At 43.4% G+C, this 14,655-nt stretch overlaps 1 protein-coding gene across 2 annotated transcripts; it reads right to left on the minus strand.

Annotated features, from left to right (window-relative positions):
* Positions 1-1,589: 1,589 nt before the first annotated feature.
* Positions 1,590-14,178, minus strand: irs2b (insulin receptor substrate 2b). Of its 2 annotated transcripts, none has more exons than XM_060876251.1 (2): positions 10,736-14,178; positions 1,590-2,491 (listed from the first exon to the last, which is right to left on the minus strand). In XM_060876251.1, exons 1-2 carry the CDS (start codon positions 13,941-13,943, stop codon positions 2,487-2,489), a joined length of 3,213 nt encoding a protein of 1,070 aa, XP_060732234.1. In that variant the 5' UTR covers positions 13,944-14,178; the 3' UTR covers positions 1,590-2,486. The 2 variants fall into 2 exon arrangements, with proteins under 2 accessions (XP_060732234.1, XP_060732235.1); XM_060876252.1 differs by having other exon boundaries at positions 10,745-14,177.
* Between the last annotated feature and the right edge of the window lie 477 nt (positions 14,179-14,655).

Consider the following 14,655-nt stretch of genomic DNA (forward strand, 5'->3'; position numbering starts at 1 on the left):
CACTAAGATTAAATTATCTCTTAATAGCATCACAATGTGTAGTATATGAAATATATACAATGGAAGACAGAAAATAATTAAACCAAGGCTCAAAAATTTTCCCTACTGAGAAAAAAGAAATCATCAGAATAAGAACACTGCTCAAATCACTTGAATCACTGGTAAGATCCAATACCAAAAACAGCAAAATTTTTCATTTAAAAGTTGGCTGAAAAAAATGTGTACAGCAAAACAAACCCATGTGTTTTAAGGTTTTATCAAACTTTATGAACACAACATTTATACATATGGTTTCTTTCTGTAAACTAATCTTTTAAAAAAATGTAAATATTGCATATGCCTTATGTTAATTTGTACCTATGTATCTAGAGCTCTCGTATCAAGTATTGTTTAATTTTATTTGTGTTTTTATTATTTTTTTTTAAATGTTACAGCAGTACAAAATATTTCCTTAGTGGCATTCGTCGTGCAGTTTGCACACATTTACAAACATAGCAAAGAATTAGAAAAGAAAACCTCTGGGTCAAACATTGGTGTTTGGCCAGTACCTTCATTAGTGCTTTAGCTTTTGGGGAAATTTATTTAAACATATACTGTGTCTGTACAAATACATTAATGTATTGTCTTTAACTTAAAAAAAAAAAAAAAAAACTTTCCAAGGTCACAACTGCACATCAGTTGCGTTACCATTATATATACATTATTTACAAGATTCCAGGCAAATATTTCATATACTTAAACAAGTCACGTGTATCAGTTTCATCTCACTTGTTTAGGTCATTTGTTTAATGACAGTCATACTTTTGAGCCGGTTTTGTTTTGTTACACTTTACTTTGTAGGGAGCTGCAGAATACTCTACATTCAAATTTGTCTTGTGTTACAATCGAACAGGTTTGTAAGTGCAAGACAAAGCACTGGTACAGATACGGTCCCTGTCTGGCGCCCCGTGCAGCAGCAATGCTTTAAAGTCTCCCAAGATGTCCCTGAAATGTGTCTGTCCCATTAACCAACTGCTTCACCAGTGTAACTCAGAGCCAACCAGAAGCAAGCACATGGAGCTTGTCCACATACTTGAGGCTGTCCTGCTCTAAAGCAATGGAAAGGCCGCAATTAAAGAGTAAAGATATATAGTGGTGAATAAGGGTTAGGCAGCAGGAATCATTATCGGATCATTACCCATTCAACAGTGGTGGATTAAACGGTGTGTGTGTGCTGTTTCTCTCTCGCTCACTCACTCACACACATTGCGTGTGTCATGAGTGTGTATGATTAGCGTATGTTTCTTTCTGGATGAATTCCTGCTTTGCATATGTGTATGTGTATGTGTGTAAGTCAGCATAATGCTGCATCCCCTGCCATCAACCAGTACTTATAAATAGAATTATATTAATATATTTTAAATATCTGTGTAATACTTAGAAGAAAAACAGTAATAGAGGAAATCTTTGATTGCAGAAGTCACTTTCCATGGTGAAAGCCACTTCTACTGCACTTAGAGACATTCGGTTTCAATGGCGAGCGGTCTGTCTTTGATACTTTGTAAATATGTGTAGGTCCATAACAAAAGAAAACACTGTTTGACAGTCAGTAAGGCTTTGGATTGGCATCTTTTATGACATTCAGCACTGAAAATAAATAGTTTTTTTTTTTAATATATATATATTTTTCATATGCAACTCAAAACCTGGCTTTAATCTGAGGTAGGGTTTTTTTAAGCGATTACTTGTTTCAGTTAACTGGTGAAGATGAAGACGAAATGCCACCGTGGAGCAGCAACCATCCATGCACACACACATATATACATACATACATACATACACACATACATTCATACGCACATACCATCTCTTAATGCACACATATAAATAAATAAATATGTGCCATGTGCAACATCTGGTTATGCCAGTATGCCATGTTTTGTGTGTGTGTGTGTTTGCGTGTGCACGTGTGTGTGTGTGTACACACTTGTGTGAGATGTGCAGATGTTACACTCCAGGTTTAATTCACAGGTTTTTGCATGGGGGGAACTGGCCTCTTAACATCCAGATTACTCAAACAAAAACCAGTGGAGCATAAACAAGAAGAAGAAGAAGAAGAAGAAGAAGAAGAAGAAGAAGAAGAAGAAGAAGAAGATTACAAATGAAGAAGAACTGTAGATTCTTTATGAGAATGAGTATGGAGTGACACACAGACAGATGTGTGGTCCAGCCTTTGTTTTTTTGTCATGAGTTTGAGTCATTTTCAGAGCAGCAAAGAGATAGAGGACCACATCGCAGGGGCAAAGAGCAGGTCAAGTGTTTATGTTGCCATGACGATAGGCATTCATACAAGTTGAGGGGTCAAAGATCAGGGGAGAGTTGAAGCAGCAGCAGCAGCAGCAGCGTGGCCCATCTGTCCACATCGCCGCCTCTCCTCCTTCTTCCTTGTACCTCCTGGTCCAGAGGAAGAGCTGAGGAACCAAAGCAGGATTGGAGTCTGGATCTGTTTAGTCTGGGGAGAAGAGCAGATGAGAGGAAAACAGATTAATGTGAGGAACATAACCATGTCCAGACAAAGACAGAGACATTCACATGAGCCAAAAACAGCAGAACCTAACAAGCAATAAATCATTGTTTTGTTTTTTTTTCTTCTGAAAACAAATACTAATAATGAAGTCATTGCTTACGCTTTCTACTCACTGCCTTTTATGGACTAAAAGCATTTTAATCTAGTTTGTTGATTGCCAATTATTTATATGTACATGTGAATTTTTTCAGTAGCAATGGTTTCCAAAAAGCATCACTGGTGATATATCTGAGAAGTAGATGTGAAACAGTTACACACTCGAACCCCCTCTCTGTCCCTCCCTCTCTTCTTTACCAAGTAAGGAACATGTTCTCCTTTGCTGTAAGCAACTGAAAGTGGCAGGTGCTGAGACAACACAGACACTTGCATTTAGTATCAGGCAGCTGCGTGAGTTTTCTTAAGTCTCTGAACACGGGAATACAACACAACACAACAATAAATCGGACACTCCTGTATTATCAGTGGCAGTTTGTCACCCAGATCATCATCTATTAATATATTAAAATCCGTAATATACGCTCCAATTCATTGAGATGTGTAATAAGAGACAACTTGATAAATGAATTATAGAAGCACGGTAACGCCGAAACGTGGAGGACGTATTCGCTCAAACAGACCCTACGCAGGCCTCGCCTTCGTGCCACACAGCCAATCTTTAAACCCCCTCAAAGGCTCACTGTCCTTCTAGAATACAAGCTGTTTTTACAGACTTGCAGCTACAAGCAATAAAAACATGCAGTACTTGTGAAATCTTCACATTGGTTGTTAGGAAACTCGAACATTTTACTACGTAATGATCTGCCTCTCAAACTGTTTTGGTCTTTGTTTTTTTTTTTGTAAAAGAAAAAAGATAGCTCTGGCACCAAACTCACATCAGATGAAAGGCTGGATTGCTGCAAGTGCTTGCTGTAAATGTGGTAAGTGATGTCAGAACAGCCAAATGAGGTGCTGCCACTTTAAGACATACTGCGTATTTAATGCACATCCCCCTCTTCCCCCACCTGCCTCCAGAGGAAAAAAAATTGCTACCATGTCTCTGGACTGTGTAAATGCACTGAGCCTGTTCTCATTACAAAATGTGTATATTTTTTAATAACTTTTCCTGTGTGAAGTGATTAGTAGCTGAACCGCTTCACTTGTATTGTATAGATACACATAGTAAGATGCCACCTAGAAGTGTGTTGTGCGATTGCTAGCTAACCTGCACATGGCACACCACTAAGAAAGTAAAGTAGCATCAATAATCTTGTTGAGATTCTGTGTTAGAATGTGTTTCCATCTAGCTGCCAGGAGTAAAAACGTATTTCTTCCTGAGCCAGTTCTACATATAGGCACAGCGAGTGTCAGGTAAATGCCGTTGATCTGATATGTTTACCTCAGGACAACACCGAGATCAAACGCAGCATCTTAACACATTATGAAGAGTTGACTATATGGAGCCAGAGTGAGGATGGGTTTCTGATATGGGAAAGGCTGATCTCATAGCACAGAGACACAAACACCATGGCACTGTTTTAGTCCTGCTCATAAACGGTCATTAGCCCTTACACATACACTACTGACGTCATGGAACAAGAGTTATGAGCGTTGGTGACCGGTCTGTTATTCTGTGTATGTGTGTGTGTGTGTGTGAGAGAGAGAGAGAGAGAGTGAGTGAGTGAGGGTTGAGCCAGGACTGCAGTTTGAATTTCACAGAGCTAATTAGGCAAAAGGAAGCCGAGCAATTCCAGGAGTGTCCTATGTCTATAGTGGCGGAAAAAGCAACGAGTGAACGGGGGAGTGAGCCGTAAGATCATGAGGAAAAAGTTAAGACGGGGTAGAAGTATCAATCTCCTAAACCTAACCTAAAAGCCATCACACCACTCGAAACCTCTTCCTCTCTCTTGTTTTTTTTTTTTTTTTTTTTTTAACTCTCTTGACTTCCTGCCCTTTACTCCAAGCTGTGCAGCTGATAGCTGTAGCAGAGCCAAGTTGAGTGAGTGCACACATGCCTCATTATAATATCCTGAATGGACAGAGGACTTCAGAAGAGGGGAAGTGATATGGAGAGGTGATGCATATGCATAAGTATGTGTTTTTGTGTGTTGGTGACTTGGTAAAATCGGCTACACCCACACAGCACCGCCGCCTGGCAATTTTAGACATAAATGCATGTTTTGTTAGAGAGGCAATTTAACAGTGTAATATCATACAAGAGCAAGTTAAAAAATTGAATCTAAAGAGGTTTTACTTGTCAGTCTTACTCCATTTTAACCAACATAATGGTTATAACTTAAAACTCCAATTTTACACATGAATCTGCATGGTTTCTCAGATTCTATATGCTATGCTTTTTAAATTATATCCTCTTGTGCAAAATATTCATAAGGCACTGATACCCATTACACCCATTACACCCATTATGGTGACATTTAACAAGAACAACAAAACTAAACGAGCCAAAATGCAGATCCAGAATAAACAAAAACAACCACAAAAACACAACATGCTGTGTATCCTCTGTCTCATCATATTTTTAAGCAAGCTGTGTTGTAATTACAGCTAACCCACGTTTTACTGTCTGCAACCTAACAAGAGCATCAACAGCTTTTCATTCATAAAACTGCTGTTAGCACACATGGAATGCCAGAGGGTGAGAGGAGTGTGTGTCTGAAGACAGAAGATCACTTATACTATGCAACACGTGCTTCTTAAATGTCACTTCTGATGTGAATTTTCAGGATACACATAAATGCACTTCCAATGGAAGCCATGTGAAAGCACAAGGCAGGCACATATCTAAAGCTTCTCCATTTCAGACCACCCCCTCTCCTCACACACACACACACACACACACACACACACACACACACACACACACACACCACCAGAAGTCACCATCCGGTGAACTCGGTGACTCTGCCCCTCCCCCAAATAGCCCTCATTCACTCTCTCACACACACACACACACACACACACCAGCTCATTTGTATATCACCCAAGCTAAAATTACTCAGTAGCACCGCAGCTCTCCCCTAAACACACACTTCAAACATACAGTAAGCCTAAGACTATTTAAAGGATACTGTACATGTTCCTCATTTAGTTATCCGTTATTCAATACGATGAAACACATTGCACTGAAGCAGGGTGTAAAAAAAATGTGACCAGTGTAACGTGTGTGTATACACAGGTTCTGTCTGTGCAGTTAGAATGAGCTTTCAGCAGGATCTCGCTTCACACCCCACACTTCCTCTTTCTCTCATTCTGAGTAAGAGGCACAGAAAGCAGCCTCAGTCCAGGCTCTCAGTGCAGTCAAGTCCAGGCTCTCACTCAGGTAGTAACAGACTATTGGAAAAGCAACGATATACAAGTGACAGTAATTAAAGACTGAACACATTTTAACCTAAGTTAAAATAATAATAATAATAATAATAATAATAATAATAATAATAATAAAAAACCTTGGTAAAATATTGAAGGTGTTTGCTATGTGTGTTATATCTTAAATGAATATGTCAAGCAGATATTTATAAGTAAAAATCCAAGCCCTGTGTTTCCAGTAATGTGTACTTCTTAAAAGCACAATGTTCGATCTATAACAAGCACAATCTTCAATCTAGTTGTGTCACTACAGCTCAGAAGCGTTGTCTGAATCCAAATAAAAGGCATTTCAGGAATGATGACTGAGATCAGCTGGCACACATGCTTTTCCACCCCATGACCAACCTGCTCAGAAAAGCAGAGCAAAAAAAAACAGTAGACGGAGCCTTTAGACGTGTTCCCTATCAATGAATATAACGATGTCGTTAGTTCAAGGAGGACATAGGAAATTAGAGCGCTCAGTTTAGAACAGGAAAATGGACATGTTCATTTCACAGTCGAGTCACAAGGCAGGCAATTACTACGTGCACAGCACCCTCTTGTAAAGCCGACCAGTAAAGACTCCTTCGACCGCACCAGCACGTGCTGCTCGTTTAGCCAGTGGAAATGTCATTTTCCTGACTGCTGTTGGACTCACGTGCTTAAACCACACGCGCGTAAATACAGAGCATGAAATGTCTCCCTCATGATAAAGTCTCTGTCAGGAATTAGTACAAGCTTTGTGGGACACCACTTTAAAGAGTCACACAGCTAATCATGCTGAGAGAAGACTTACAATGTATGTTCTTTTAATGCGCACAGACACAAAGGCAAATGATGCTGGTGGGGGGGTGGGTGGGCTAGGCAGAAGAAGGAGGAGGAGGAGGAGAAGGAGAAGCAGATGAAGAAGAAAGAAGAGAAGCAGAAGAGGGAGAAATGTGGAGACTCTGTGCTATTCCACAGGAATGACCTGATCATTTCTTAGCTACAAGGGAATATCACACAGTGGTGTGTGTGTGTGTGTGTGTGTGTGTGTGTGTTTATTGCACTTACATTCATTTACTTGGACACTACACAAAGCTGCTTGACAATGTGTGCATAATCCAACTTATCAATGCTACTGAAAGAAAGTAAGGTTTTAGCTGAACATCCCGGCCTAGTTTAGTCTTAAAAGAGCTCTCTCTCTTTCTCTCTCTTACACACATACACACACAAACACACACACACACACATACAAACACACACACATACAAACACACACACACACACACACACACACACACACACACACACACACCCCATCAGTGTAGCTATAGCTAATTACCAAAACAATAACAAGCTGGCTGAGGGGAGGGATGAAGGGAGGACAGGAAGAAAGTGAAGCGAGAAGGCAGGGAGGAGAATGGAGGAGGTGGACTATGTGGCGGATACACAAAGTAAGCAGCGATGAAGTGATAAACACAACACCGACACAATAAATGCTGAAGCAGGGAGAAGAATTGCAAGAAAGAGAATATACAGAGCAGAGGATGGGTAAACACTGAAAAAGGTGTGTACAGCACTAAGGAACAGTTTCTTAGAAAGTAAACGCTTAATCTCTCTCTCTCTCTCTCTCTCTCTCTCTCTCTCTCTCGTATGAGGTAGCAGATGGTCTGTAGTGATTAGTGTATTGTTAGTGTCTGTGTTTGGGCTTGATAACCACTGAGCACTGCTCGGAATGACAGGTGCATGACCCTGGCCCCCGCCATCTGCTCCCCCCCCATAATAACCCCACCCCATCCCACCCCACCCCACCCCAAACACACACCACACCCCACACACACACACACACACCCCTCATGAAGAAGACTTCTCTGCAAAAACCTAGCACTAAACCTTTAATAAGGCTCAGTGAGTATTCACAAAACTGTGACCCCATTATGCAATTTTTTAATCAGACAGGAGGGAGGTCCCGTTCACCATCACACAGACCAGCCATTTCTGTAATATCTGATGGGATTCAATTACCAAGAGGGTATAATTAGAGCAATTGCTCATGCATTTCTTCTATACGTGAGCCCCGAAACGTCGGTGAACATTTTAATCTCCTAAGCAATGCTGCGAATACTTCACGCTCTCTATATGCAGGTTGAGGTCATGGGAAAGGCGTTTGTTGTGCAACTAATTTCCACTGAGCATGTGCACGTGAATGGCCCGTTCAGGCCCAGAGCGGCTGAAGGAAACTAATAAAACAATCGTGTCGTAAATACAGTTAGGCCTCCTCTCATAAACCTGCTTAATAAATCTGAGTAATAAGTTTGTGTAAATGTGTTTTGTGGTCAGTGTATTGTGGGTATGTTTAAACATATTTCAACACAAAACTTAGACCACATGAATTGTTTGCAGTGTGTGTGTGTGTATAGTGTTCTGGATATTGAGGAAATTATTATTTTTTTTTATTTCAAAAGGAGTGATATTTCCCTGGTCCTTAAAAAACCCTTTTGGTACAATAACTGCAACTATTATTACAAAAAATGAATGAATGAATTAAATAAATAAATAAACAAGTAAGTAAGTAAGTAAGTAAGTAAGTAAATAAATAAATAAATAAATAAATAAATAAATAAAAGGGAGGTTACTGAGGTTAAGGTTAGGATTCAACTGAGATGCAGACAGAGAATAAATTACCTACAGTAATCATTATGCCAAATTAAGGTCCTCACAAAGATAGTAAATGTGTGTGTGTGTGTGTGTGTGTGTATTAATGAGAGTGCAGGGTTCCCCACACAGTGTCTTTGGCATTAGTAAAAAGACTCCTCTCATCACTGCTCAGTGGAGAGTGCTGATTGGACTCGTATCTACAGCACATCAGGCTCTGCCAGAAAGAGAACAGCGCTGTGTTCTTTCACTTCAGCTGGTCTTTTGTTGTTGTTTTTTTGCAGAATACTGATGCTGACCAATCAGAGGCAGCCAGATAATCATTAGCATATGTGTATTGTCTTTTTTTTTCTCCACCCACTGTTCCAGAAGTTCCTTGGCCAACAACTACATCTTTCAGATCAGCTCACTTTTCTGTAATAAACACACAACTACAGGTACACCTGCTCTTCCCCCGAAACTCGGCTCTAACAAAATCCACCCACACACGCTCCCAACAACAAAGACTTCCACACCCACATACACACAACACACTAGAGCTGCCCTGTCTGGGCCTTTGATCCATTCCAGAAGTGTTATTGTGTAAGTGTGTGTGCGCGTTGTTTACATGAGAGGTCAGTTTCTTAAAGCAGCCATTCACTGGAGGCTTCACTGCATTCTGGCTTAAGTGGATTGTTTCAATGACTCGCCACAACCTTGTCTCCCTGCAGACATGTACCCCATGTAGGCAGTCTCTCTCTCTCTCTCTCTCTCTCTCTCTCTCTCTCTTTCACACACACACACACAAAATACTGTAGAGAAGAAAATACCTCTATTCACATTTAAGCACCTATGCTATGTAAACAGAGCATTGTTTGTCTAGGATTGGAAATTTGTCTGGCTGCCAGGCATACAAACCTAATAATCTCTTTGAGCATTAAAATAAAAGTTCAGCTTGTTCTGTGAAAGTTGTTTTGGTTCTTAATTACCAGTAGACATTCCTGTCTCCGAGATAGAGCTCTGAACAGACTGCATTCCTACTCTGAAACCTGGCACCTGACAACTGATAAACAGCATCTCTGCCATTCTCTCTCTCTCACACACACACACACAATTGTTATTATATTATTAATTTATTTAATTGATGTTATGCCTACACCTTAATCTACTGTAATCCTGACTTTACGTTAAGTAACAGAAATAAACCTTTTGTCTCTTGTAAACAAAAACTGCAGTTTTTTTGTAGAAAAGCACTTTTCTTTGTAGGAACAGGACTGATATCCCTACAAGGTCAAAACTGGCAGATATGTAGATACACAGTTTGCTCTCTCTCTCTCTCTCTCGCTCTCTCTCGCTCTCTCTCTTTCGCTCTCTCTCTCGCTCTCTCTCTCGCTCTCTCTCTCGCTCTCTCTCACACACACACACACACAGGGAATGAGAAAGAATGCAAGAGACTATATGCCCAAATTTGGGGAATATGAATAACCACTTGAAAAGCATGAGCATGGAGGCTACACTGGCATAAAATCTTATTGTAGCACCAAATCAGGTCACCCTTCATCCTCATATTTAATATCAGGATTAAAAACTGCGCCACACGTTCAAAGTCACGTTCAGTAAGTTTAGCACTCCCACCGATGCAAACCTGTTTCAGCGATCACTGCTGCATGGAGAAGACATGAAAGGTCTGCAATCAACTTCATAACACAACAGCAAGACACAAGCATCATACATTTCCTGTTTTCTAATAGGAGAGCAATAAAAATGTCCAGTATTAGTTTAACACAAACAAACATCGACAACAATCAGAGAAATACGTCACTGTATGCTACTTGGAATAACCCTTCTAAATATCAGACCATATATTTAATTTATTGCATCATTAAGTCATTCAGACATTATCTAATGCTGGCTAAATGCAAGACTTGGGATAGTCTTCTGTATATCCAAGCAATAGGAAATGCATTGAGGAAGCAATCTCTCAAAAGCGTGACAGATTAACACTAAAGAATGCACAACAGTCACTAAACTATTTTTGAATGAAAACACTGACACTCAAGTAACCCATATCTCTTTTTCCTTCCTTCCTTGTTGCCGTATGAATCAACGTATTATTTCGCTTATGGAAAAAAAAAACACCTGAAATGATCAAATATAAAGCTATGGCTTGCTCAACATGCAAAACAAGCCAAACATTAGAAGATGACTTACACAGCTTACCTTTCACTGCTGTTGCTGTGTCCTTAAATCCATAAAGACTGGCATGTATTGCACTCAGGCTCCCTTTGCAGCAGCTGGCAGCTTTGAATCTAACCAGAGCATCGCAACTGGCCAGCCCCTCATCCATAAGGTTTAAGGCGATGTAGTTAAGTCCGTTTTGAAAGCCCGCTGATGTTTCTCTGCACATGGGACTGCCGTACTCCTCTTCTGAGCCGTCGCTGTTCCTCGCCAGCGCAGAGACATTTTCCACGGAGGCTGAGCCATGCCGCCTTGCATCATGTGCGAAGGAGGGGAAAACGGGTGTGACGGTGGTGGTGGAGGAGAAGGTTTCCGAGCTGTGCCGTCTTCGTCCTTGGGGGTCCGCACGTATCACCTTGGCACCGCGGTCTGGGTCTACCTGGTGAGTGTCGGTGCCACCCAGGAGGAATGACTCAACCGTTCGCACCCCCAGGGAGTCGCTCAAATTTAACCTCCGTGCGCAGGATGATGGGCTGGCAGGTTTGGTACAGTTAGTGGTCTGAGATAAAGGCTGAGGAGGAGAAGCAGACACACAGAATGTCATTTCAGTGTACTCATCTTTCTCCATGCCAGCCTGGCATGAAGGTGCCACCTGTGATGTGAGGTTGTAACTGTTTACTTCTCCCTCCTCTTCACTTGGGGCGGGGCAGACTGACAGCTCTGGCATGGCATCTAGGGGGCTGAACGGAGCAGCATCTCCAGACTTCTGTGTCTCTGAACTTAAATTAATGTTCATGTAGTCTGAAAGAAGGGAACTTCTCTGCTCACTGGAGGAGCCGACGGACGACACAGGGCTCTCTGTGGAGGGTGGGGAGTACCTCTGTGTAGCATGGCTGAAATCTATGTTGATGTACTCACCAGGGCTTTTGGGCTCAGAGGGCAAAGGGTGCTCATTCATGCTAGGTAGCGTACGAACCAAATCCAGAGGCAGACGTGTAGGTCTGCTGATCCTGGACCTGTGGAGCATGTTGTCAGCTCTGCTTTGCTTCAGAGAAGAGGGATTTATTTTGGGAGCTGCCTTCTCTGGCTCCTCAACAATCTTCCAGTTTTGTAGGCTCATGAGGACATATTGATCACTGTCACCATTATCTATTTTCTGCTGGGGTTTGTAGCAGCACGGCAGAGAGCTGTGAGAGAAAGGTTGTCTGAGAGAAGGGTGCTGTTCTATGCCACCCACAGTAGTGGGGTAGTAATCTGGGGGGGTGTCGGAGACGCACGGGTCTACAGGAGACATGTTGAGGTACTCGGTGTTGGCTAGTTTCCCGTCTGAGCTGTCCATAGAGAGTTTAGAGCTACTTAGCATCCTCATGTAGCCACTGTCATCCAGAGAGCAGCTGCAGGGTGAGTTGGTCCTGTAGCTGTTAGCCACAGTGAGGGGGTGTGTCCTAGGGTTGATAATCTGCTTAGGGGCGGAGACACACATGGGGCTCATGGGCATGTAGTTTTCAATCTTACTACCCACTGTTGCCACACCAGGTGTCATTGGCATGTAGCCATCATCGCCTAGGTTACTACTGGAGCTTTTTTGTAAGAATCCAATTGCAATATCACCATAATCCTCAGGGTATGCTACTTTAGGGGATGCAGTGTGCGAACTGCGTCCTGAATGCCCAGCATTTTTGAAAGTGGCCCTCATGAGTGTGTACTCGTCCAGCGAGGCAGAAGACACCTGTGATTGTACTCTTTTCTGGTGAGGCATAGTGAGAGAGTACGTCCGCTTTCTGTAGGATTTCTCCAAGTCCTTGACACCCTCCTCCACCATGCGGGTAAGTCTCCCGTGGCTATGTGCAAAAACACCGAGCTTGTCCATGATCATGTAACCATACAAGTCACTGCCATCCCGTGAGGGAGGTGTCTCAGCAAAAGACTCTGGCGTGGAGCTGCGGTGTGACGGTAACGTGTGTGGTGCATCTCCTGGACTGGAACCGCACTCATCGCAGGAGATGAAGCCGGCGTCACTGGGTGAGCCTGCGATGGAGGCTGTACAGCTGGCTGGCCGGGCACCACCATTCGAGGGCAGACTAACAGGACTGGCATCAACTGATGGAGGGGAATGAGACACGGGCATGCACATTGACTTACTGTGCTGAAGAGACGAGGTTTCAAACGTCCTACAAGGGCGGGCTGCCACCGTGTTGGATCGGCTCAGATGTGTCCGGTTTACTCCGGGGCTGACGGGACTTCCCGCTACTGACAGAGACACCGGCCGCGTCGTCGTGCCGTCTCCCTCGCTCGCCGCACGCATTCGGCATGACGTGAATTTGGCTCCGGGCGACAAAGCGGCCACGCTGTCTGTTCGCGAACGCCGCGGCAGTCCCGTTTGACTCGGCGGTAAGTGATTCAAATGCCGCCTCGCGGGCACAGAAATTGGATTCGTGCCCGATGACTGGCTTTTGCTGCGTGGCCGGAACTCGCACATCAGTTCCTTCATAGCCTTCATAGCTTCCAGTATCGTCTCGTGGATGTTTTGCGCCACCACCGAGTCGTCTGCTTGCATCCACAGTTCACCGGGGCCCGTGGCGGCTGACCTGCCCACCTCAATGAAGAAAAAGCTGTCCGAGTGGCCGCAGCGCCGGATGTTCATTAGCTGCAGAATCACAGACGCCACGTCCGTATTCAGTTTCACAAAACTAATCGTGCGGCTCGACAAGCACAGCCGGTACACTCCGGTCAGGTTCCGGCTCTGTCCGAGTCCCCTGGACTTCAGGTTCACTTGCCAAACCTCCTTGTAAGCGGCTGTGAGCGGCGTCACCACGCCGTAGTTCGCCTCGTCGAATCTGAGCAGTGAAGAAGCCGAGTGAGACGCCGTTCCCTCACACGCCCGGCCCTCGTTCATCAGATCCGTTAGGACGCCAAACCAGCTCTCCTGCTCCTGCTCGTTGTCGGCGGCCACGGCGAAGTACTCGTCCTTGGTGTACAGTGCGATGAGGTGCTTGTGCTTGGCATCCGCTCGCTTGTTGATGTTCAGACACGAGTCCAGTGGTATGATCCGCTTAGCAGCCGCCTTGTTCCTCCATTTCTTCTCGCTCTCGTAGTACTCGAGGCGAGCGGGGAAGCCCTCACTCTGAGCCTTCAGCACGAAAAAGCGCTTGTGTCCGTGTTTCTGCTTCTTCAGGTAGCCACACTTTTTAACACTGTTGTTGGAAAGCGAGTGTCCGACCGCTGGCGGCGGACTCGCCATCCTTCCAGTGCTGTAGATCCAAAAGTGTCACTTTGATGCAACTTGGATCCAGAACCGACTTCTAAAGACTCCTCGGATTTGATTCTCTCTGCGCTGCGCTCAGCTTTGCGTCTCGTATCCGGAGCTGTTAAACAGTAAATAACCCGTATCTCTAAGTGGCTGGAGTGAAGAGGAGGAAAAAAAACATATGACGTCCTACACATCCAGCTACGGTTACAAAAAAAAAAAAAACAAAAAAAAAAAAACAGGAGGGGAAAAAAAAATACACACGCACTGATACGAGGCGGCACAACGTTAGGGGAAGAGGCGTGTACGCCTATCTGATCGGGTTATTCGGCTCATTGGTCGAACCGACTGAAAGATAGTAAAACGCACATCGCATGCCACAACCAGACCACGCCCACTAGAGTAAGAAGCTCCGCCCACAACTCTTTCAACCCAAAGGCTGCATCCGAAAGCGCAGATGCTTCTATAGCACTAAAGTGTACGATCACACAGATCTGGCTGTTAGTAACTATTCCAGTTTTTCCACATTTCTCACAGTTTTACTTACTTCTACACATTTTTTGAGGTCTTTTTTTTTTACACATGGATGTAATGATAAGTGTCATTTATTGCATACTTCATGCTTGTGTTTACTTCCTTCCCGGTTAAGGATGTAGGAGATTGATATGTGGGTCTATTCGTATTAAAATGGCAAATCTTGACAGGT

The sequence above is a fragment of the Tachysurus vachellii genome, chromosome 8 (assembly GCF_030014155.1).
Source record: "Tachysurus vachellii isolate PV-2020 chromosome 8, HZAU_Pvac_v1, whole genome shotgun sequence".
Lineage (NCBI taxonomy): Eukaryota > Metazoa > Chordata > Actinopteri > Siluriformes > Bagridae > Tachysurus > Tachysurus vachellii.